Source organism: Microcebus murinus, chromosome 11, assembly GCF_040939455.1.
Source record: "Microcebus murinus isolate Inina chromosome 11, M.murinus_Inina_mat1.0, whole genome shotgun sequence".
Lineage (NCBI taxonomy): Eukaryota > Metazoa > Chordata > Mammalia > Primates > Cheirogaleidae > Microcebus > Microcebus murinus.
Genome location: NC_134114.1, coordinates 71,791,113 through 71,814,238, shown reverse-complemented (window position 1 = coordinate 71,814,238; position 23,126 = coordinate 71,791,113). Strand labels below are relative to the sequence as shown.

Below are 23,126 nucleotides of genomic sequence, written 5' to 3'. Positions count from 1 at the left end.
GTTTCAGATTCTCACTGAGTGTGTTCTTTTCCACAGCCTGCCTAATGATGTCACCATGGCAGTGTTTGCCGTGGGGGCCCAGAACCCTGAAGGCTGGGATTTTCTTTATAGTAAATATCAGTCTTCTTTGTCCAGTACCGAGAAAGAACAAATTGAATTTGCCCTCTGTACGAGCCAAGATAAGGACAAGCTTCAGTGGTGAGTCATTCATTCATGTTCCTGTGGCCAGGGGAAATTAGATTAGATTAGATCATTCTGGCATCTATTTTTGTTCTCTTGGCCAGGAATTGCCTGTTCTGCTGGGAACATTACTGCAAGTGGGTACTCATCTAATGAGAATGACAAATAATTAGGAAGAACTAGGTGTTAGGAAAAATATTTAAAGGCGTATGCATTTGTGTATCTTTAAAGTAATAACATACTTGAAATATTTACCAGTGATACTCAACTATTCTTTTGAGCCAATGAGAAAATATATGAGAATGGATGTTAACAATGAAAACGAACGTTTATACAGTGTTTTTTATGTAGCTCTTGTGGGTTTGTCAGGACTCTGCCTATCTGTTTATCCTTTTGGCTGTTACTATTGGCAGACTGGTTTTTAGTCTTTTACAGATTATTTCATTGTAGTCATTTATAACTGTTTCATCAGCTATTCATTGCTAACATTGCTTCTCTTAATCCTTCCAGGCTTCTAGATCAAAGTTTTAAGGGAGATATAATAAAAACCCAGGAGTTTCCAGGTATTCTTAGACTCATTGGCAGAAACCCAGTAGGATATCAATTGGCCTGGCAGTTTCTGAAGGAAAATTGGAATAAACTTGTAGAAAAGTAAGTAGTACCAAAAATTGTGCTATGACTGGGTAAGTTCCCCCTGTAACCGTACTGTTTTGTAGGTTTATTGTTTATAAAATAACAATAATGGTTTAAGGGGATTTTTTGATTGAAGGTGACATTAGAAGTACTTAAAATATCCTTAGAAAATATAAAACTCTAATTCAATGCTAACTGATAAATCTGGACAGGGACCTTTTCCCTTCTATCTGGAATGACCCCTTCCTGCACCCACGGACTTACTTGAAGCCTTCCTCCTTACAGGCAGCCCACGTCTTCCATTAGCACTTTGGCTTGTTTGCTTCTGCCTTTGTGTAGCTCTTGAAGCACTTTCTACCTCTATCATTTTCTTTGGGATATTTAACCTTTTATAAACTAACACCCAAGTGCCCATCAATACATGAGTGGATTAATAAAATGTGGTATATGTATACCATGGAGTTCTACTCAGCCATAAAAACAATGGTGATCTAGCACCTCTTGTATTATCCTGGATAGAGCTGGAGCCCATTCTACTAAGTGAAGTATCACAAGAATGGTAAAACAAGCACCACATGTACTCACCATCAAATTGGTATTAACTGATCAACACTTAAGTGCACATATAGCAGTAACATTCGCTGGGTGTTGGGCAGGTGGGAGGGGGGAAGAGAGGATGGGTATATACACACCTAATGGGTGCACCATCTTGGGGATGGACATGCTTGAAGCCCTGACTTGGGTGGGGCAAGGGCAATATATGTAACCTAAACATTTGTATCCCTGTAATATGCTGAAATAAAAATTTTAAAAACCCAGATTTTAGTTAAATGCTGTTATATATATGAAGCCCTTAAAAATATGTTGAATGAATAAATATTTCACAATACATTTTGTTAATTTCGGTTTCCAGGTTTGAACTTGGCTCACCTTCCATAGCCTACATGGTAATGGGCACAACAAACCAATTCTCCACAAGAACACGGCTTGAAGAGGTAAAAAAAAAAATAATCTTTCTATTTAAACTTGTGACAGTTAGGGTTCTCTGGCTACCTCACTGAAAAAACAGAGCCTCTACTCTCATGGAGCTTAAATTCTACTGGGGGAATCAGACAATTACAGATGAATCAAGCTATGTCAAGTAGTTACATGCTCTGAAGATGAATAAGGCAAGGAGAGAGAGTGATCAGGGTAGGTGGATGGTGCTACGTTGTATAGGGTGATTAGGAGACATTTGAGAAGATGTTAAAGGAAATGCAGACATCTAGAAGAGTGTTGTGTGCAAAGACCCTGAGGCAAGGCATGGAAATGAAAGAGCCTGAGATATCATAATGGAGAACGTCCTACTGCCATTTAAAAGTGGGGGTATTCCTGAATCCTTTCTGCCCCTCACATCTAATTTATCCTGAGTCCTGTTGGCACTGCCTCCAGCATGTGCACCTCTCCTCTCTGCTCTTACACTCATCCAAGCCTTTCCAATCTCTTGCCTGGCCTCCCACTTGCCACTTTGCCAACAGCAAACCATTTCCCACATTTAACACCGCATATCAGCCCATCATTGGCCCTGCCTTCTTGAAATCCTGCCAATTGCTCTTGCAATAAATTCCAAGCCCCTCCTTGCCATGTGTCTGAGACCACGATGACCTGGCTTCTGCGACAGTTCCCACTGGTTTTCCTGGTTCACTCTTTCTCAACACTGGGGCTCCTCTGCTGCCTCCTGCTGCTGGGACACCAGATGTTTCTCCTGTCTTCAAGACTGTACTTTTCCTTTTTTCTGCCTGGCTTGCTCTTTCCCCAGCTTTTCACTTCTAGTGAAAGGCTCATTTTATCTTTTAGAGATTCCAGCTCAACTGTCACCTTCCGCTACCATGCTGTTTAAAGCAGGCCACCCTCTCCCTGTTTACTGTCACACTCCTAGCATATGTTCTTCACAGCGGTATGTTTATCATAATCATAATTTACTGCCTCCTCCTCCTCCTCCCCCCCCACCCAGGTAGACTGTAAGCTCCATGAGGGCAGGATGCCTGCCTGATTCACTGCCTCATCCTCAGTGTCTAGACCAGGGGTCCTCAAACTTTTTTAAATGGGGGTGCCAGTTCACTGTCCCTCAGACCGTTGGAGAGTGTGACGCACATTCCACACATGCACTGTGGGCCCGGGACAAGTCGGCTGCTAAGCAGGACAGGCAGCAGCGGCAAAAACACCCGGAGGGCCGCACGTGGCCCGTGGGCCGTAGTTTGAGGACGCCTGGTCTAGACAGTAATTATGGCAGAGGGATGAACAGGTATCAGACTAAATATTGGTGAATGGGTTGTTGAGGTTGGGTTCTGCACTTACCCACGTCATGTCCTCACCACTGCTCTGCAGGGTAGATATTCTCCCCATTTTACAAATGAGAAGACTGAGTCCCGGAGAAGTTAAGTCATTTGCTCAAGGTCAAACAAGTTAGGAGGATAAACCTGTTTTTCTATCCCTATAATGCACTACTTATTGCACAGAAAATGTTCTCAAAGAGGCAGGTTTGCATCAAATATTCAGTTGAGATGCTGCATTTCCAAGGCAGATGACGGTAGAAGAGACAGTTTTGGGTCAGGAAAAGGGTAAGGGCAAGGGTCAACAGCTGGCTTTAGTGGTGCTAGCATGATGGGGTCCTTTAGGGTTAATTAAATAATTTGAGCAATTAGTAAAATTGTTGATGTGGTTTGACTGTTGCAGAGTGCCCACAGTGATTTTTAATTGACTGTGAATTAATCTTGAGTTCTGAGAGTATGAAGCAGTAGGTTGAGCTACAGCTGAAGGCAGGACAGTGGAGACGGAGAAGTGTTTTCCAGGTTGCTACAGCAGGGGGCCATGCCTTCAGCTCGTTCAAAAGTTATACTGTGCTTAGATATAATTTTAAAACAACACTGCATCATTTCAAATTGGAATTTGATCTTTCTAAACCTATTCCTACTGTCCCCTTTATTCCAAAACTTACAATGTGGTATTATGACACAGGATTTTAAGGAATTAGCTGTCTGGAATCCATGCTGAATAAATAATACATCTTGGCCTACACTTGCTTCCTGACTACAAAATCAAAAAAGGATGGATTAATGCTGTGAAAATTTATGAGAAAAGGTTAAGAACTCTTTAAAGTGAAAGAGAGCAATACAGTGATCATTGCTGTGGCAAAGCCAGCCTATTCCTCATGTGACATTAAGGGGTTAAAATATCCAGAGATGAAACAAGAACAAAGAATTTTTTTAGGAGATAGCCAAGAGTCTCTTATCTTTTTAAAATCACGGGAAACTTTATGTGGATTTTATCTTGAGGGAACAATACGTGAATTGTGGATTAGGATAAAAAACATTGGCAAGGTTTGGGGTCTTACCACCATAACTTGCTAAGAACCCCATTCCCCACAGTGTTTCTATAATAACATACAAGGCTAGGCCCATGAAGAAACACTGCACTTATGTGGTTTAAACTGTTTTGCTTGGCAAAGACGATACTCTGCACATTTTGCTTTTTAGATATCATGTTTTAAAAAAAAAATTAAGTTTGCATCTGTGTATACAGAACAGAATACATGTTAAATAGACACACTCAATTAAACCTTAATTATAAAACGGTAAACAGTGAAGTCTTTTAAAGCTTGGCAACTGTGAATAAATAAGAGCTGCAGAGAAAAAACACAAAACCTGACATCATGAGGTATGAGCTCATTTCATATAGCTTATGTGTACATAATCATATCCAGACACCTGGGGCTGCCTTCTATATAGAATTTTGACAAATGTTGGAATCTTGGCTTCAGTTTTCTTTTAACGAGCCTGAAGTTACATTTGCTTAACGTAAATAAAATTAATTTACAAAAAAAAACCAATTTTGTCCTCACAAGGTAAAAGGATTCTTCAGCTCTTTGAAAGAAAATGGTTCTCAGCTCCGTTGCGTCCAACAAACAATTGAAACCATTGAAGAAAACATACGGTGGATGGATAAGAATTTTGATAAAATCCGAGTGTGGCTGCAGACTGAAAAGCTGGAACTGCTGTGACAGCTGGTCCTTGCCAGGTTCCTGTTATCTACAATCACCAAAATTTTGTTGGATGTCAGTGTTTTCAAGCTAGAGATGGCTGTTTTGGCTCCAGCTGAAGAAACTTTTCCACTCGTGATTCATTTGACTATTCCCAAGAAAAGACTGGCTGTTAGTTTTTTCATCAATGGGCTATTGCTACCACGTGTTTCATTTACAGGTGGTGTCCTAAGATATAAAGTCGAGTGGTGGGTTCCTTACCATGGAGGAATAAAGTAACTTGTTCTCCTTTTATATTTTATGTTTAAGCCCCGTAGTATCCCAAACCTCCATGCCCCACCTGTTTGTCATTCATAAGCTGTTTCATCAATCTCCTTGAAAGACTTTGAATAGTGAAGACTACTGAACGATGAACACCTGGCTCACAGATGAAGCCGGACTGTGGTGCTGTCCACGCTCTCCTGCTGACCCCTCCAGCTCCGCCATCCACCCTTCTCTTCCTTGCTCCTTGCCCAGGGACTGGCTGGTAGGTCCAAGTCATCAGTCTTCCTTGCCCTTTGGATTTTGGTCAATGGTGGCTCCAGGAGGTTGGAGCTGGGGTCGGGGGATGGAGTAGGTGGATGTGTTTCTTCCCTGGTTCCCTTGCAGGAGGCCTCGGGCTGGGCTCTGCAGAAGGTCTCAGCTCCTGAGAGGTGGCCCTCTTTTCCACACAGACTTCTCCATCTTGGGGTTCTGGTCACTGCTTCCTTCCCACATCTCTTCAGGACTAGGGGCCTCAGTGGGAGCCTGGCTTTTACTAGTCCTGGTGGTCTTTGTGGTTTCCTTATGCCTGCTCCTTTACATAAAGTCCTTTTATAGAACCCTCCTCAGATAATTCTGAGTGTCACCTCTTTCCTCAGAGATCCTGACTGATAGTCTTTTCTGAAAAAGCGAGTGCATTCAGGTCTATAGGAAAAACCTTCCATTTGAAGTTGTACCAGAGAGCTGTTGATTCTTAGGGAGGTGATATTTTCTCTCTGTTCCTTATTTGGCCTAGTTTTTAATTCCTAAATAACTCATTATTGGCACTTATTGCCAATAAATGATTACAGAATTATCAATTAATGATAATATACTGTTGAAGTGGAAAATATTTGCTTATATTTGCCTAAGTGAGGACAATGAATTTTTTGGCATTGAAGTCATATATGAATTTTTTGAATATAGCAAAAATTTCAAGATAAAGGAATATGATATAAAAAAGTCAATGTGTTGCTCTAATACACTATAAATGGAGTGACTTTTCTGGGCTTAAATGTATTTTCAATTCCATTTTTATACTTATTTTTAAGAAATGAAAATGAAAACAGAAATCACTGGTAATTTCCACCCCAGGCTATTTTCCTTCTAAAAAAAAACCATACACACAACAGCCAAGATTTTAATGTAAAATATTTTGCTTTAATTATATTTTATATCTTGATTAATGAAACATGGAAATGCTGACTTTCAGTTTTGGTCACCTGAGGAACCTATCTTCATGTGCTTTTAGAAAAGCCCATTTTCTAAACAGATACAATATTGCCACAACAGTGTGCAGAGACCTTTTTGGTAATAAAAAATTTTCTTCCCTCTAAACATATTTGTGATTATTTTTTTCTAATTAGACAAAGAAAGGGCCGTCGCTTTTGATCCCAAAGCTTATTCCAGTCATCCTTAGTTACCAGCAAACACTCAAGTCTCCAATATATTTCTCATAAAAAAAGGTGTATTCAGAGTACCTTAAATGTTTACTTTTACAGGGACTTTTAAACTTCTGGATTTTGGTATGTCGTTAAAAATTCTATATATGCATGGATGTTAGTAATACTGCAGCCACACCCTTGCAAACACATCTGTCAGTGTCAAAGGTTTCAAAGTCTTTCTTGTTTAAACAAACAAAAGCAAACACCTATTCTGCCCAAATGGGAGAATTAGGTATATAGTTAAAATCCCTCAGGAAAAGTGTTTTTTTGTTGTTGTTACTGCCTTAAAAATAGAATAATGACTGTATCTCTGATGGGACAGAAATAGCATTTTAAGCAGGTAACTTTTAGAGAGTGTTTTTAGGGAATACTAATAAAATTTTATGCCCATTATATAACAGTGTTATTACTTTTGCTTGCCTGTCCCTGCACTCCATTTAGACAGTATTGGCCATATTACCTGTTTTTAGTGAAGTCAGTTAAGTCCTAACAAAAGCTTTCAACTGATGCTAAGGAAGGCCATGCTCTTTGGAAACAAGTTCCAAATCTTTATGTGCCTGACATCTTTTCCTGTATTCACTACCAGAAAATACAGATGAAATTAAATATTTATCAAAATTCCATCAGTGATATCAGTGCGGTGTTCATGAACTATTCATTCAGAAAGATCTGAGAAACCATCAAAAGTTGTAAGACATCAGAGCCTAGTTCTTAAACTGTTGTGGGAGAAAAGCAGATTTTAAATTTCAGATATATGTATTTTTTTTAAAGCAGAAGTCTTTATATTTAGTAAACTTAACTTCCATCAAGCCAGATGCTATACAGTGCAAAGACTAATGAGACAATGGCTCTAAGCAAACAATTGCTGCTCAGATTTTATGTATAGAAAATAGAAAGCACAGTTTAATTCAGTAAACCAACAGAGTTCAAGCCATACGAATATTCTAAGAACTAGATTTTATTTCTTACTCTCAAAACTTGCTACACAGTGACTTCTCTAGCCTGTATTTGGCTCTTTTGCTGACTTGATTCAAGGCTCATTGTGTTTTATGTTGACTTTAGGGTACAAACCTCACACCTGGCAAAGAAGAGTTCAAACTGAAAAGGGTTCGGTGTTTCCTGGTTTGTCCAGGGTATCTGTTAATTTATTAGCAGCCCAAAAGGAAATATGTGCCCAATGTACAATATTTTATGTTTGACTTATAAACAACTCCAAAAAAAAAAAAAATCAAATACAGTTCAAAAACCCAAGAGGAAAGGGCGTAATGAGAAATCAGAACACTGAAGAATGTTTAAAGCATTGTTTTCTAAATGCTAACAAAAAATGAAGTGCAAATTGAAAATACTAATGAGATTTACAGGCACTGTGTAGAATGTGCAAAAGTTTGCAAAGTTTTTCTTTTTTTGGTGTTGCTTTAAGAAACTTTATCAAATATATTTATTACAAATATAAAGCTTCCTTTCTCTCCCAACCAAAGGCAATTTAAAAAAAAATTCAAAGTTCATCAAGACTCAGTACAATAACACAGGTGAACCAGACAAATTCATTTTTTTTTCTGGAAAAGAACAACAAACCAATGTTTAGGATGTCCAAAGACTTAAATATCACTGTCTAGCAGCCACCCAGAAAAATTGTTTTCTGTTGCCAAAGCTTTTTGTTCTTCAAGTCACCATTCACCAGCTGAAGATTTTATATGCAGATACCTTGAGAAATTAAAATAAAAAATCCAGTGAGCCATTTGATATGTAATCTTATTGTTATAAGCACAGTAAATATAACATTTAGCATAAGCATTGTATAACAGACAATAAGAAGAAATTTACTCTAAGTAAACACAAGAGTGGATTATTAATAGAAATCTTTATTTAAATTTTGGGGAAAAATATTTATAGCAGTTCTAATCAGTTTACCTCCCTTTATAGGAAATAAAAATGGATCATGCTGAGAGAGCTGAACCCAATCTAACCTTCTTTTTGATTTCTTTTAGGCTTTGGTCAGTAAGTGGTTGTATGCTTTTGAAGGTTTAGAGATAAGACCTCCCATTTCTGAAGATTAAGATAAAGACCCACCCAGCTCTCAAGATAGGTCTCAGATTCTTTCATCTGTTGGATTTCTTAAGTCACCATAAATTAGAATCAAACACAGTTCTTTACAAAATAAAGAAAAATAGAAGTGGCCAATCTTTTCCTTTGCCCTTGTTCCAAAAACCCTGTAATTTCCCCTAGACCCTAAACTTCTCCCTACCCTACCACATGTTGGTATTCTGGGTAATAAGAATATTTAAGGGCATTTTGCTAAGTTGTAACATGCTAATTTTGCTTTGCCATAACAACGTGCAGTCATGAGCATTGGATTTCAAAGATTCAACTAGCCTTAGATAGTCATTTTCTTTAAGTGTCTGGCTTAATATTTTAAAGAGCTCTTAATTATAAGATTGTGGTTTTTAAACTTTCCAGTAGCACAATCATCCCATTTAGTGCTTTTCAGAGAATGACCGATTACTCTGTAGATTTTGCAATGTGCATTTCATACCCATAGTATAAAGAGGGGATGGCATACGCAAGGGGTGGACTTCATTTCTCTTACCTATAACACATAGGTTGGTAGAAGGTAGAATTGTCTTCATTTACACGTTAGTTTACATTTAAATGAATGTCTACATTTACATTCAACTTACCAAGGAGTGTAAACTTTAACTTGTATTCTTTCCGTCAGTGTTTGGCTTGGAAGTTTCCTCTGTTGTCTAAAAGGGAAAGCAAAACCATCAGTGAGTTCTTTCTTTTCCAGATTAAGGATTAAGAAAACTGGTTGAGCAGAGGTGGTTTATGAGGAGAGGGGCTTCTCAGAATTAAAGGGACAAAGGATGGCAGTCAGTGGGGGAAAATAAGATGGTCCTTTCAAAGTTTCTCTTCATTTGGCCTAAACACTATGAGTTCTTTCCTCTCAAGTTTATGAGCTAAAAATAATCTTAAGTGATCCTGAATTTCTTAAACTTTTTTTTTTAAGGCCAGGGTAGGTAAAGAAATTTCTTTAGCAAGGTATGTGAAGGGATAGTGATTTACAAAATCTTTTATTCAAAATACATTCCAGTAAGACATTAAGTAACTAAAGTGATAAACCCCACTCCATGTAATTGCTAAACTAATGTGTAGTATATTTACTGCTCTGTTTACCTTTGCTGAATCCTTTGCTTTACCTCCATTCTTGGGTGCTTTGGAACTGGAAGCAGACTTCTTGCTCTTATCCTAAAGCAAAAGAGATGTAATGAGGATATTACTACTATCAAACTCTACCTAGCGATGAACTACTGGCTACAATCAAATTAATTCAGACTATTCTTGCTACCCTAGAGATCTCTAATTAAATAATGGAAAACTTTGGGTGTTTTAGTCATGATTTTTTTCGGAGGGTGGGAGCCTGAGCATGCACTGTCATCCAGGCTAGAGTGCAATGGTGCGATCACAGCTCACTGGAACCTCAAACTCCTGGGCTCAAGGGATCCTCCTACCTCTGCCTCCCAAAGTGCTGGAATTACAGGCATAAGCCACCACACCTGGCCTTAGTCATATTTTGAACAGTGGTGAATGTACATAGAAGTGTTTAGGGCAGGAGGTAAAAAGGATACAAATGAGGGAAATGTGTGGGTTACATTGATGCTCTGCCAATTTCCATGATGCATGATTCACCCTGACATTATTTTGCTCATCAAAACAGCTTATCTATGAGATACAAATGTGGGTGAGGGTGTGTAGAAAAGGGAACCCTAATACACTGTTAGGAATGTAGATTGGTGCAGCCATTATGGAAAACAGTATGGAAGTTCCTAAAGAAATTAAAAATAGAACTACTATATGACCCAGCAATCCCTCTTCTTGGTATATACCAAAAGAAGATGAAATTATCGCCTCATAAATATATCCGCACTCCCATGCTCACTGCAGCATTATTCACAATAGCCAAGGTATGGAAACAACCTAAATGTCCATCATCAGATGAATGGATAAAGGAAATGGGGAGTACATATACACACAACAGAATATTACTCAGTTTTTAAAAAGGAGATACTGCCATTTGCCACAACATGGATAGACCTGGAGGACGACATGCTAGGTGAAATAGGCCAGGGACAGAAAGAAAAATACTGCATGATCTCACTTACATGTGAGATATATACAAGAAAAGCTCAAATACACAGAACATGGAACAGAATGGAGAAGCTGAGCAAAGGGAGATGAAGGTCAAAGGAAAGAAAATAGCAGAGATGTAGGATGAGCAAGTTTAGAGATCTAATATACAAAATGAGCACTAATGTTAATAACATTGTGTTAGAGATTTTTGTTAAATAAGTAAATTTGAGCCACTCTTGTCGCAAGAAAACTATGTGAGATGGCAGATATGTTAATCTTCACTATGATAACCATTTTACCAGCTATATGTATCCCATAATATCATGTTGTAAACCTCAAATATATACAATAATTTTTTAAAAAAAAACAGAAAAACAAAATCAACTGGAAAAAAAAAAAACCAAAACAGAGCTTGTCTCTATTGGGAGTGGCTTTTAGGTGCCACCAGAGCAAAAGCAAGACACTATATTCAGTGTTATGGAAGAGAAATGTAACAATGGGGAAACAACCCCAGAAAGCTGGAGCAGGTTACATATAAAAATAAAGTCCATTCACAAAAAGGGCATTACATGGGAGTTCCCTGGAGTGAGAAATAGGATGCTGAGGTGGTCTAGAAAGTAGATAACCCAATATGAGAGGACTGACCATTCAGTGATTGGGAGCTATGCTTCAGAACAGCCAAAGAAAATGGCAAACCAAGATTTGCAGAATTAATTCTACTGAAAATCACAATGAAGGCACTCATTTCACTTTTCCTTCTGTTTGATTTACGGGGGAGAGGGTGCAGTTTATAGGTAAAATGCCCCACACCTGTTGAATTGCACAGTAGTTTTTCATTTGCTTTTAATGACATGCTTTGAGCACCTGCTAAGCACTAGGCAGTTAATGCTGAGCTCAGAGGTAAAGGACACCTCACTATTGTGTAAGGTGACAGCTCGGTGCTGTAATACACATGCACTGACAGGTAACCAGAGTGCAGGGAGGGCATGGAGGACAGGCCTGTCACCTTGGCCTGGGGAGGGAGAAGGGGTAAGACATGACAGTCTCCCTGAAGGATCTGATACTTGAGCTGTGCCCTGAGCAATGAGGAAGCATCAACCAGTTGGGCCAAGCAGAAAGGGTAGCAAACTCAAGAAGGCAGGTGAGCATGAGAGGGCCTGGTATAGTTAGGGACTGCTCTCATTTTAAATGGACACAGGCATAGCATTATTGTCACACCACCATGTAGTGTGGCATTCCAAAATGATGGCTATGGGAATTTTAAAGCAACATGACAAACATTTATGAAATAACATTAAGCAATGTTTTATAAATGGACTACGAGTATAATTATGTAAAATATACATATGGAAAAAGGCAAAGGAAATCTACCAAATAATAGTGTTTGTGGGGTAAAGTATAGATATTTTTTCCTTTCTCTATTTTCAGGTTCTTTCTGGCATCATTTGATTCAGTCTATAGTTTAAAAATTATATATATGTACATATGTATTTCAAAGAAAATCGATATGAAAAAGCTCAATACCTTTGCTGTGTTCTGTGAGGTTTCTGTATTTGAGGGACAGCTGTCTAAATCTCCTGAGAGGGCATCAATGGGGTCCTTGTCATCTGCAGGTTTCTGAGATGTGAACAGAAATAACCATCAGGGAAGAAGCACAAGGCAAAATGCTATATGGGGCATTTCCCCACATCACTTAAAAGATGTTTATTTTTAAAAAGTTGCTGACTTTTTTTTTTTTTACTAACAATGCATCATAAAGGAAATAGTAAAACATGAAATCTTGACAGCTTTATTTTCTTTTATTCTGATACAAGTTGCTTAGTGTTCTCTGAGCCTTAGTTTTCTCACCTGGAAAATGGTACGCCTACCTGAAAGGGCTTTTGTGATGACTAAATGAGATGTCATTAATAGACACACACATTTATATGCATGCCTTGTCAGATACATGTGTACCAAGCAAGCTCAGGGTAGGCATCCAATACATTTTAGTTTTTTAAGATGCAAAATAAAACCACAGCTAGGTTTTTTGTTTTTGTTTTTAAATAGAAACATGCTACTATGGTAATTACCTTTGATTCCTTTGATTTCTTTGTAGGTGGCTTCACGGATTTGTCCTTAAAAACAAGGCAGAGTATTGATTAAACATAAATCTTTATAAAGCTTTATTTAGGCTTTGTCAGTACATATAGGATCTATTACCAATGTCTTGACTGGGATAAATGAAAAGTACAGATTTGCAATAACTGATAAACCTGGGTTCCTACTGTATCTTCACCAGCTTTGCATAATTACTACCCTTCTACCCATTTAATAGACTTGGGGGAAATTTAAGAAAGAGTCTGGCCCTGGAAGTGAAAGAAACACTACTTAGGAACTTTCTGCCATCATGTGCTCTATCATTGATAATCCTACTTCATATGTTATAAAAAGTTATTCGTGTTTTTCTGTCTTATTTACTATAGCTCATTACACACTTTGAAATTCATCAGGGATTTTCCCATCTTCAAAGGTAAGGGCATTAAATAATACATTTCCCAACGAATAGAAGGCAAGGTGGTACTATCGAGGCGGGGAGGACTCCAACAGGCTGAAGAACTGCTATCTGGAGGCATACCAAAGGCAAGAACAAGGAGAATTGATTCCTGTAACAGGAAACCACTGGGACTGACAGTGCTCTTCAAACTAGAGAGTCATCTTGCCCTCCGAGAGAATCAGTACAGAAAGAGAAGGGTGTAGTTTCCTCTTCCTTGTTTTTATTTGATGAACGGGCCTGCAAAGGGTTAATTATCTAACTGACTCGAAAGTAGGAGCTGAATAGGAAAGGGGCAGGGGAAAGAGGGAAGCAGATAGCAGGCTGGGTTGACCTAAGAACTGGCTTCCATGTTGGAGACACAAGTTAGGACTTTGGGACACAGACACTTGACTTGTGACTCAGAGTATCATTTTGCATGTCTTCACTTTCAATAGTGCTAGTGGTGATGTAGAAGAAAGGGAGACCCCAAGTCTTGGAGCTGCCTTATTTATTTGCCCTGTTAATTATTCCAACACTAGTTCCTTTTCTGCTCTCCTCACACAGAGGAAATTCCTTTGAAATTCCATTGCCTTGGACATTTTTATAGCCTTTTCTTGAAAAGAGAATCTGTCTGTGTACATCTCTTGGATCACTCTTAAGCATCAGTGAGTGACTGAACATTATTCAACCCTGTTCATATCACAGAGCCCAGCATGTGAATATCAAATGATACTGGCTTAAACTGATATGTATAGAATTCCAGACTGTCTGTTCATCAGCTCTAGGTGCACATCAAAAGCAGTCAGTTATGACATGTTCTACATGTTCTTATGCTATTGTAAAAGGTGCAGCTTCTATTTATTTCAAGGGTGGTTTGAATTTAGAAAGCTTTGCAGCAAATCTGATCTAGCCTTTTGCCTCAGTTTACCTTCCCATCACCATCCAGGAGATGTCTGTATTCAGGTGGGATAGTGTCATCTCTTTCTCCAAGCATGTCTCTGTGTTCGGCTTTAGTTTTCTCCTATTAACAGTGAGCAGACTGATTAACATTCATTTCCTCCTTCACTTAGAAAATACAGTCTAAAATGCCATATTCAGCATTCCGTATACGTTTATGAAGCAAAACATGTGGTCTGGTTTTATTTTTTAAGCAGCAGAACAACACGGATGACTTCAACAGACTACTACTTGGTGAAAAAATGTAAACACATATGCCTCTTCTATATGTCAATCCATATCTGTGAATTTTCTATCTGTATTCTAAATTGAAATAAATGGCTAAATAATTATCCTTGAAAACTATGTTAGGAGATAAAAAATATATTTTATACCCTTGGGTTTTATGTATGACTTTCACTTTTCAGGTAAAAAAAAAAAAAAAAAAACCAGGCCACTGAACCTTGGCACTTAGGTAACAATTACAGCTTTGCCTAGTTATAAGCACTGCTGAAGGATGGGACAGTCACTGACCTCAGTGGACATGCTGATGGCTCTTGCACTGCAGGTGAGAAAAGCTGCCCCTGAGTAAGTTGTGTCTACCTGCTAGCGTCCCCACCTCAGTGAGGCTTGGCTGGCCTTTTCTCCCAGATTCAGTGGCCTCCCCTCCACCCCAGTAGAGTTCAGATTTATTTTTCTACATCATTATAATTCCATTTTTCAAATATAGATTAAGTTCCCATCAGTATTCCTACAACAATGATAGAATAAAGACCCAAGGATTAAAATGTCACTTATTCATGGATTTTTTTTTTTACCTTTACTTTATCGTCCATTGGTTTGTTCTCATCAGGGTCAGGCTGTCTCTGTCCTAGACTGTCAGAGAGTTTATCCAATGCATCGTCCAGTTCTTTGTCACTCTGCTAAAGAGTAAATAATTCTGAATTAGTCAGTGGTTAGCCAAACTGGATCAGAGGCAAACCAGCCTGGGAACCCCACCTTTTCAGGAGGGGACCTGTTCCTGTGGAAGAAAAAGACATCTGGGGGTCGCACAGGGGGCAGAGAAAAGACAGACATCTGGGGGTGGTGCGGGGGACAGACAGGCAGAGAAGAGAAGGCTGAGAATGGAAGATCAGGGAGGAGCAGCGGCACCTGTCAACCTGCCAGTGTTGGAGTCCAACACTGCCATCTCCTGGGGAAGGTCCCACCAGCTTAAGAAGTCTTAGTGGTAGTATCAGGGGCCACACCCCAGGAGGGTGTGACCTAGAGGCCTCTTAAAGGGCCCAGAAGTAAATGAACCATTCACATTCTTTTCATTTAGAAATCAAACATGATCAGAAAACTGGATGTGAAAATAACATCCACAAATGGTTAGGAAGCAGGATGTTGAGTGTTCCTTTGGTTTAGTGGGTGCACTCTAAGAGCAGATCCTGAAGGGGGCATCGCATACAGTGCAGCATGACAACACATAGAAGGTGGGAAGCCGTGGAGCCCAGCACTGCCACCTCAATACTTCCTAGAGCATGAAAGCCAGAGACAGTGTCATGAGAGTGGAAAGGGCTTCACACTGGAGACAAGGGGCCTCAAAAAACTTCAGAGACTTTCTGAACTGGTGGGGAATCTCTCTCTCTCTCTCTTTACCTTTAGGAAGCTCAGGAAAGGTAAACTGCAGAAATGAATGGGAGCTGGTATTCTAGGGGGAAAAATGGCCACCAGAACAGCAATGTTAGGGTAATGCAAATAGCTTATTTCCTCTAACAGGTATTTACTGTATGATTCAGGTAAGTTATTTAATCCCCCGAGCCTCAATTTCCTTGGCTATGAAATGCAAATAATAATAGAGAAGTAAGTGATTGAAAAGGCATTTAACACAGTACTTGTTGTACGTTAGTGCTTAGTAAGTTGTACATTAATGTTTATTACAGTGAAGTTCTGAGAAGTTTTTTTCAAAATATTTTTCAACATAGTGCATGCAAAATGTTGACTTCCATCTCTGTATGAATTCAATTAAAATGTGTTTAATATCTACACTGTACAAGACACCATGCTGAGCTCTGTCTTACACCGTATAGAACTTTCTAATTGATGTTAAAGGTGTTTGCATATATGTTACCCAGTTTTATTTGATGCCCACAATAGCCCTGAGTAAACCAGTAAACTAAGCATGGTTTTTCCGGAGGTAGAAAGCAAGCTTAGGGAATCTAAGTCAGTTGCTTGAAGACATACTATTAAACAGTAAATGGAACCCAGGTCTTGGGACTGACAACATACAAAGCTTTCCCCTGTCCTGCTCAGTCATATCCATGATCCTCCATTTCCTCCTGAAGCAGCTTTTACTGTTGGGGTGATTTTATTACACAGCTCTTTGAAAATATATGTCTTAAAGATGCTTTCAGTGCATGTAACACTGCTGATGACAGTCTAAGACCCCCATCAAAGAAAGCTCCCATGAATTGTGATGGCTTAGTTGACTCTTTGTTTAAATAGAGTTTTATACATAATTTTAGTGATATCTCAAATACAATATTAACTAAAACAAGACTTTCTGATGGACAAAGTAATAAGAGAAGTGTCATTCTTAAAACCTACTCATTAAAGGCAAAAGCTTTTTGATTGCTAATGTTTACTAACAGCCTCCAAAGCAGGCAGAACCTCTGGCCCCATTGTTAAAAATGGGAATGTGAATGGCAGCCTGGGTTATTAGTGAGTCCTCCTTTCTGTTGCATAGGTGCTTTCATCATGTGGATAGTTTGCACACGCACATACACACACACACACACACAGGGCATTTTACTGGTTGTAAGAGCTTCATTAGAGCCCAGGATTATAGCTGCTAATGGTGGAGCTACCCACAGCCTGGTCTGGGCTTTGTCATCTGTGCCTCTGGATATTTTCAGATGATCTTGAGGCTGACCCAACAGGATGAAAATTCATCAGGATCTCAGACTACAGCACTCAGTACGCTTTGATGCTACATCAAAAGGAATGGAAACATAGCTGACTTCACTAAAGCTACTTCATCTCCTCCTAGCAAACGAGGCACTGTTCTCGACCAAAGGAGAGGGGATCTGGTTTAAGGCAATCCCTTTATCTTTTGATGTGCCGTGGTCTCCTCGATAATGTATAATTTGGTACTGCACAGGTAATTAATCAGGGAAGTCTGGAAAAGCTTTCGTCCCACAGCCTTGCCTCAGAACATGTAAATAATTAAAACAACACTGCTGCTGAGGTTTGCCTATTGCTAGCGATAGGAAATGACAAACGTTTAATGGTGTGAATGGGAGGAAAACAATGCTATTCCATGATATGTCTGTTAAAAAAATTTTTGAGACACTCAGACACAAGAATTCCATAAAATAAACTTTGAGGTTAAATAATGGGTAGTAAATTATAGCATGTATTAGGAAAAATATAAAGGAGAAAATCAATTATCGGGAAAGCGAGAGAATTTTTTAAATCTGGTATCAAATATAGACGCAATGCACATTATTGCACTTTCAGTTCTAAAGAAGTGACAATAATATTATGTTCCTCAACTGTGTAGGATACTTTCACATATATTGTTTCATTTCATCATTTCAAAGTTATTCTCTGTCATCTCCCTAAATCACCAGTCTTAGCTTTTCTGAAACAGAAGGTGCCTGATCTTCCTAATAATTTAGTCTATTTTCATTTGCTCTAAGCAGGTGCCCTATTTTCTTTCTTGTTGCTGTTGCAAAAACAAGTATTTATCTCTCAAATAAAATACGTTGCTTACCGAAGTGTCCGGGGGTGGGGCTGCAGAGTGAGTGGTTGAAGCTGGGGTTTGGGAAACCACATCAGAGATGACAGCAGAAAGTTCAGCCTCATTGAATTCCTTTTATTAAAAAAGATTTTTTTATCAGTAACATATAAAATTACACCCACAATTCCATCACTTAAATATAACTCTTGAGATAGCTTTAGCACTGTTTATTCTCTTGATCCAAACAGTCTCATAGTAATCTTTAATCTTAAAAGCAATTTTTATTCTACTTCCTTCTCTATAGTATTTTTTATGTAATTTATATAATTTCCTATTTCTATTTCATACACATATTTATTATTCTAAATATTGTTCATTAGAGTTCACACACTTCCTGTTGTACATTTAGGTTAATTAAAGTGTTTCAGCTTTTTAAAATATTGCTTTGAATAAGTTCTAGAAGTGGATCTTTTTACAGTGTTGGCTATATTCTGCCAAACTGCGCTCTCAAAAGTTGCTAGGAATTATATTGCTAGCAATGACTTCCCCCCACCATGGCCTTGTTTGTCAGAATTAGATTTTTATGACATATTTTTATTTCTGATGATATAGGTATAAAATTATATGCTATTGTTGCTTGTATAATATATTGTGGTATATAGTATGAAGTTTCAATTTTATTTTTATCAATATTCAATATTATTCTAGAAACTTTCTGAAATAATTTTTAAAATATTGCATATTTATTTCATATTCAAATACTCCCTTTAGTTTGACAAAACTTTAGGTGTAACTGTTGATGGAAAACTAGAAACAAATCCAGAACTCTTTGGTAACTCCAATTATAGGTATTTCATTTTGAGAAAAAGAAAATAGCAAATTTTACCAAAAGATGGGGAAAAGAACATTAAAGAGATACTAATTTTCAGAAAGTTACTTCAGCATGATATGCAATATTACTGGACATTATATAAACTAATTTAGATAAATATGAGATACTTAATGTCAATTGATACTCTGTGAAGACATTTTAGAATATAATATTTTAGGTAATCTAAAATGCAACAAGTTAAATAAAATTCATTTTTAGTTATGAGAAATCTTTGCTTCTATTACAACTGTCAAATAAAAATAACAATATTTGTATTGTTTTTTCTTAAACTGAATATTTTATTGAGTCATTATTTAAGCCTTTTAATACTAATTATGTAATAAATCTATGATCTGGAAATTTGCAAAGCTGTATCTATATACATTATCATTTAATAATCTGAAACTACATGAAAGTTTGAAATAATTTTTTCTTTTTAAAAATACTAAGTCTATCGTTTATATCCATTTCTAAATTTTTTTTGCATTGACCTATAAGTTGCATTCTGAATCAGTACTGTATTTTCTATTTATTATGATTGTGTAACATATCCTAGTGTGTAGTCTGCCCTAAAACTACTTTAATATTTTTTCATATTTTATATATTTTGCAAATATATTTTTAAATAATTTTGAGTTATAGAAAGTACCTAATTGCTATTTTAATTGGAAAATTAGCTTATAAAATGACTTTCGGGAATTATTCTTTTTATGATACATTTAGTTAAACTGTCTTAATGTATGGGTTTCAATATCTTCGTGTCCTTATCTTTCAAATCATTTCTCCTTTTGAAGTTTTCTTTACATAGATCTGATATCTCATATTAATTATATGTTCTAATCTGTTAATAATATACATAGCATACCTAATGTTATCTACAAATAGTGATTATCTACAAATAATTAAAGTGTTCCTTTTTAATGTTTGTCATTTCCTTTTTATGTGTTGCTAATGATTCTTCCATCCAACATTAAGTATAACTGACAATGAACCAAACTTTTCATAGTTTCTGTTTTTAAGGGAAATTCCTCTAGCATGATATTGAATATTGATTCTTAAAACTACATACACTTTAACACATTAAGGGTTGCCTACTTTTTAAAGATTTTTATTTATAACATAAATATATGTAAAAATTCAAATATACCTGCTATGTGGACAATTATTTGATTGTTTCTATTTGATGTACCACTACATTATAGTGACAATTAAGTTTCTGTTTTTCTCTATTATTAATGAAGGTGTTTATGACAAAAAATGTATCTGATGAATACTGCTTTGGCTGCTACTCAAAGATTTTTATTTATAATCTCTTATATCCTTGGGTTTTTTAAAAATAATCTATTCTGAATTTGATTTCAGTATTAGGGGAATATTTAAAAATTTTTCTCTTTAAATAGAGTTTCTGTTCTATTTTATTATGATTAAAGAGCATGGTATGTACAGTAGCTACTTTTTAAATATTTGAACATCCTCCAAAGTTCTTGAGATATTTCTCTAAATAATTATCTGTTTTGACTATTTGCTTCTTATCATCATCACTTTTTTCTACTTTACTAATTATATTATTGATACTCATAATTTTTTTTTCTTTGCTAGATTGTTAATTTCCTAAGAGTAAAAAAACTTTTTTTAATTGTTGTTTAATCTAATCATTTCACTGCTGTCCACCTTTGGGTAGGTGGAAGGGGTACATAAGTTCATTGTTACTTTTTCCAAATCTTTAAGTTTCTAAGAGAAAGAAACCCTAACTATTGTAATAATAATAATGACAGTTGGGGTGAGGAGGGGAATTCAAGTCTTGTTCCCCACAGTTTGTTCGGATGTTCTGTGTCACTGCAATGGCATGGTTCCACATTCCTGGGATACTACCCACGTGGTTGTCTACCCTGTATCTTTCAGTTTATAAATCAGGACTGGGGTGCCTCTCTGTGATGTGATATGCAGTTTGCTCAGAGAGGAAAATCATGGGATGGGGTGAACGAACAGTGTGGTGCTTTTATAGGGGTGTCACGAGGAGTGTGCTCTGGTTAGTAAGCCCTTCTTTGAAGGGTTTATCACTTTAGCAAGAGCAACAACTTCAGGCAACTCCCAGGAATCATTATTTCTTCTAGTTGTCACTCATTCTGTCTATAAATATATTTATATTCTGATATTTTTCATGCCATTCTCCACATAGGAACCTGTTGATTTGCTTTCCAACTGACTGCCAACACTACATTCAGTGGTTTAGAAACTGGGTTTCCTGTAAATAGGTAACCCAGACCCCACGTGAAAAGGTTCTGCAGCTGTGTAAGTTTGGGAAATCTAACAGACTCACAATATATATTTGCATATAAAAAGCCCTAAAAATCCTACAGTAGAGAAACCTGCTTAACATTACCCAACGTTGTCCAAACTTCGCAGTAACAGAATTCCCTTCGAGGGACTATTACACGTGGAGCTAAGTTTTCTTAGGAGGCAATTTGGGAAATGATAAATTGTAGAAATAACAAGTAAAGTAGCCTGAGAAGTAATTGTGGATAAACTCAAATTTAAATTTTATTTTCATAGGGGTACTTGATATAGTACATGCTCATTGGTCCAATTCTTTGGACTGCTGAAAACATCCACTATGTTGGGACTTTATTACATGGGGCGACACATTTTTAATGGCTGCGGTGGATTGTGGGCCATTAATTTTGTGAGTTTCCTCGGGTCCCAAGTCAGAGTCTAAGTCACAGGTTGCCATTTATTTTCGGAATTAATTTACCCTAGAAGTTAAGAAAGAAAACCAAGAGTTCCAGACTTACAAGAGGTGAGGTGTTTGGGGAACCGGAGAAATCCTCAGACAAAGCATTAAGAAGGAAGTCGTCACTCATGGGCTGTAAGAACCAGGAAATGTAATCAACAAATACTGTCATTTGTCTCCTCTTCAAAATGATGTCACTGTTTACATGCTGATCAACTCAGTAAGAGGAAGGCTATGTCCTTCCTGAATTAACAACTAGGGCCAAAAGGAAGGAGATATACACTCAGAGAAAATTGGTTTGCTTACTGGAAGCTGTTCCTTGGACTCTTTTGGCAGGAGTGGTTTTCCATCTTTATCCTATGGGGGGGGGGGCGGCAAACATAACATTGAATCACTTCATATTCTATCCCAAGTATGAAACCTTGTAAACATGACAAAGGACTGACAGGTCATTCTTGCTGTTGTACAGTTTAGATTTACCATTTCAGGAAACAGATTCTCTCACCAGAGACTATTAATTAGTTCATGTCAACAAACAATCAGCTCATAAGTACCAGGCATTCCCCCAAGGCACAGGGGCTGCACACCAGATTAGGCATGGTTTGTGACCTCACAAACCCAGAGACTAGCAACTGGCACAGGGGAAAAATAGGTGAACGGTCAAGGTCATGTGGTATGCGGTGCCGTGACCACGGTTTGTGGGACAGTGTGAGGTGAGCTCTCACCTACGTGGGGATGAGATTTGCAGAGGCTGCTCGGAAAACACTGGTTAACTTTATAAGCCACACATCTAACTAACATGCATGAAGTACATGCCAAGCCCTAGGTACTGGGAATACAACAGAAAGTAGCACAGACGAAGCCCCTGTCCTCAGAGAGTTTACCTTACAGGCAAGACACTCTGAAACTCACGGCTCAGATATGTCAAGCTTTAAATGACCCTAAGTGCCACTTTTGAGTAATAGGACAAAACTGATACAGCACTTGGGGCTCTTTAGTAAAAGAAGATATATTAGTTAATAGTAAATCCTATGTACACACATACACAAAAATAAGCAAGCATAAGGATATATTAATATATGTGAATATTTCTGAGAAACTGATTAAGGTTGGTTTTTATTTGTTTTGTTTAATACGTGAGGTGCAATGGTTTAGAGGTACAAGTTGCACATCACTAATCTGAAAACCTGAAATCCAAGATGCTTCAAAATTTGTAATTTTTTGAGCATTGACATGACACTCAAAAGGACACACTCATTGGAGCATTTTGGATTTTTGGATTACGGATGCTCAGCAAATATAATGCAAACATTCCAAAATCCAAAAATATCTGAAATCTAAAACGCTTCTGGTCCCAAGCATTTCAGATAAGAGATACTCAACCTGTATCCCTCATGAGTGACATAAACCTGCGGTTCCCTCATGAGTGACATAAACCCCTTTCCCTGTTTCCCATCTCCTCTGCAGTCCACCTCTACACTCTCACCTTTCTTTAGGTAGAAGGGAAAGCAGAACCTGGGCTTGTTCTCCACCACCCATTAGGGGCAAAGGCAGCAAATTTCCCCAGTGATGTATGGGACCCTGGAAACACTTTTGCTCCACACTCAAAGTGAAGTCAATTTTCTATCACTGCATCATCACATGTCTGGAAGGGGAAGCTTGTGGCCTC

General features: G+C 37.7%; 2 protein-coding genes across 13 annotated transcripts in view; one reads left to right on the top strand and one right to left on the bottom strand.

The window, feature by feature from the left end:
- Positions 1-5,125, top strand: part of ERAP1 (endoplasmic reticulum aminopeptidase 1) — a 30,392-nt gene extending 25,267 nt beyond the window's left edge. For both annotated transcript variants that reach the window (XM_012773776.3, XM_012773781.3), the window contains 4 exons: positions 37-198; positions 691-831; positions 1,727-1,808; positions 4,697-5,125. In XM_012773776.3, coding sequence (XP_012629230.2) covers positions 37-198; positions 691-831; positions 1,727-1,808; positions 4,697-4,852 — 541 coding nt within the window. In that variant the 3' untranslated portion in view covers positions 4,853-5,125. The remainder of the gene's footprint in view (positions 1-36; positions 199-690; positions 832-1,726; positions 1,809-4,696) is intronic.
- Positions 5,126-6,249: 1,124 nt separating this feature from the next.
- CAST (calpastatin) overlaps positions 6,250-23,126 on the bottom strand; it is a 105,393-nt gene continuing 88,516 nt past the window's right edge. For 8 of the 11 annotated variants that reach the window (XM_012773826.3, XM_012773785.3, XM_012773789.3 and 5 more), the window contains 10 exons: positions 21,764-21,814; positions 21,519-21,590; positions 17,889-17,987; positions 14,950-15,054; positions 14,124-14,216; positions 12,753-12,797; positions 12,208-12,300; positions 9,730-9,801; positions 9,234-9,299; positions 6,250-8,259 (listed from right to left, as the gene is read on the bottom strand). In XM_012773826.3, the coding sequence (XP_012629280.1) occupies positions 9,249-9,299; positions 9,730-9,801; positions 12,208-12,300; positions 12,753-12,797; positions 14,124-14,216; positions 14,950-15,054; positions 17,889-17,987; positions 21,519-21,590; positions 21,764-21,814 (681 nt within the window). In that variant the 3' untranslated portion in view covers positions 6,250-8,259; positions 9,234-9,248. The remainder of the gene's footprint in view (positions 8,260-9,233; positions 9,300-9,729; positions 9,802-12,207; positions 12,301-12,752; positions 12,798-14,123; positions 14,217-14,949; positions 15,055-17,888; positions 17,988-21,518; positions 21,591-21,763; positions 21,815-23,126) is intronic. The other 3 variants (XM_012773805.3, XM_012773797.3, XM_012773839.3) reach the window with 1 other exon arrangement.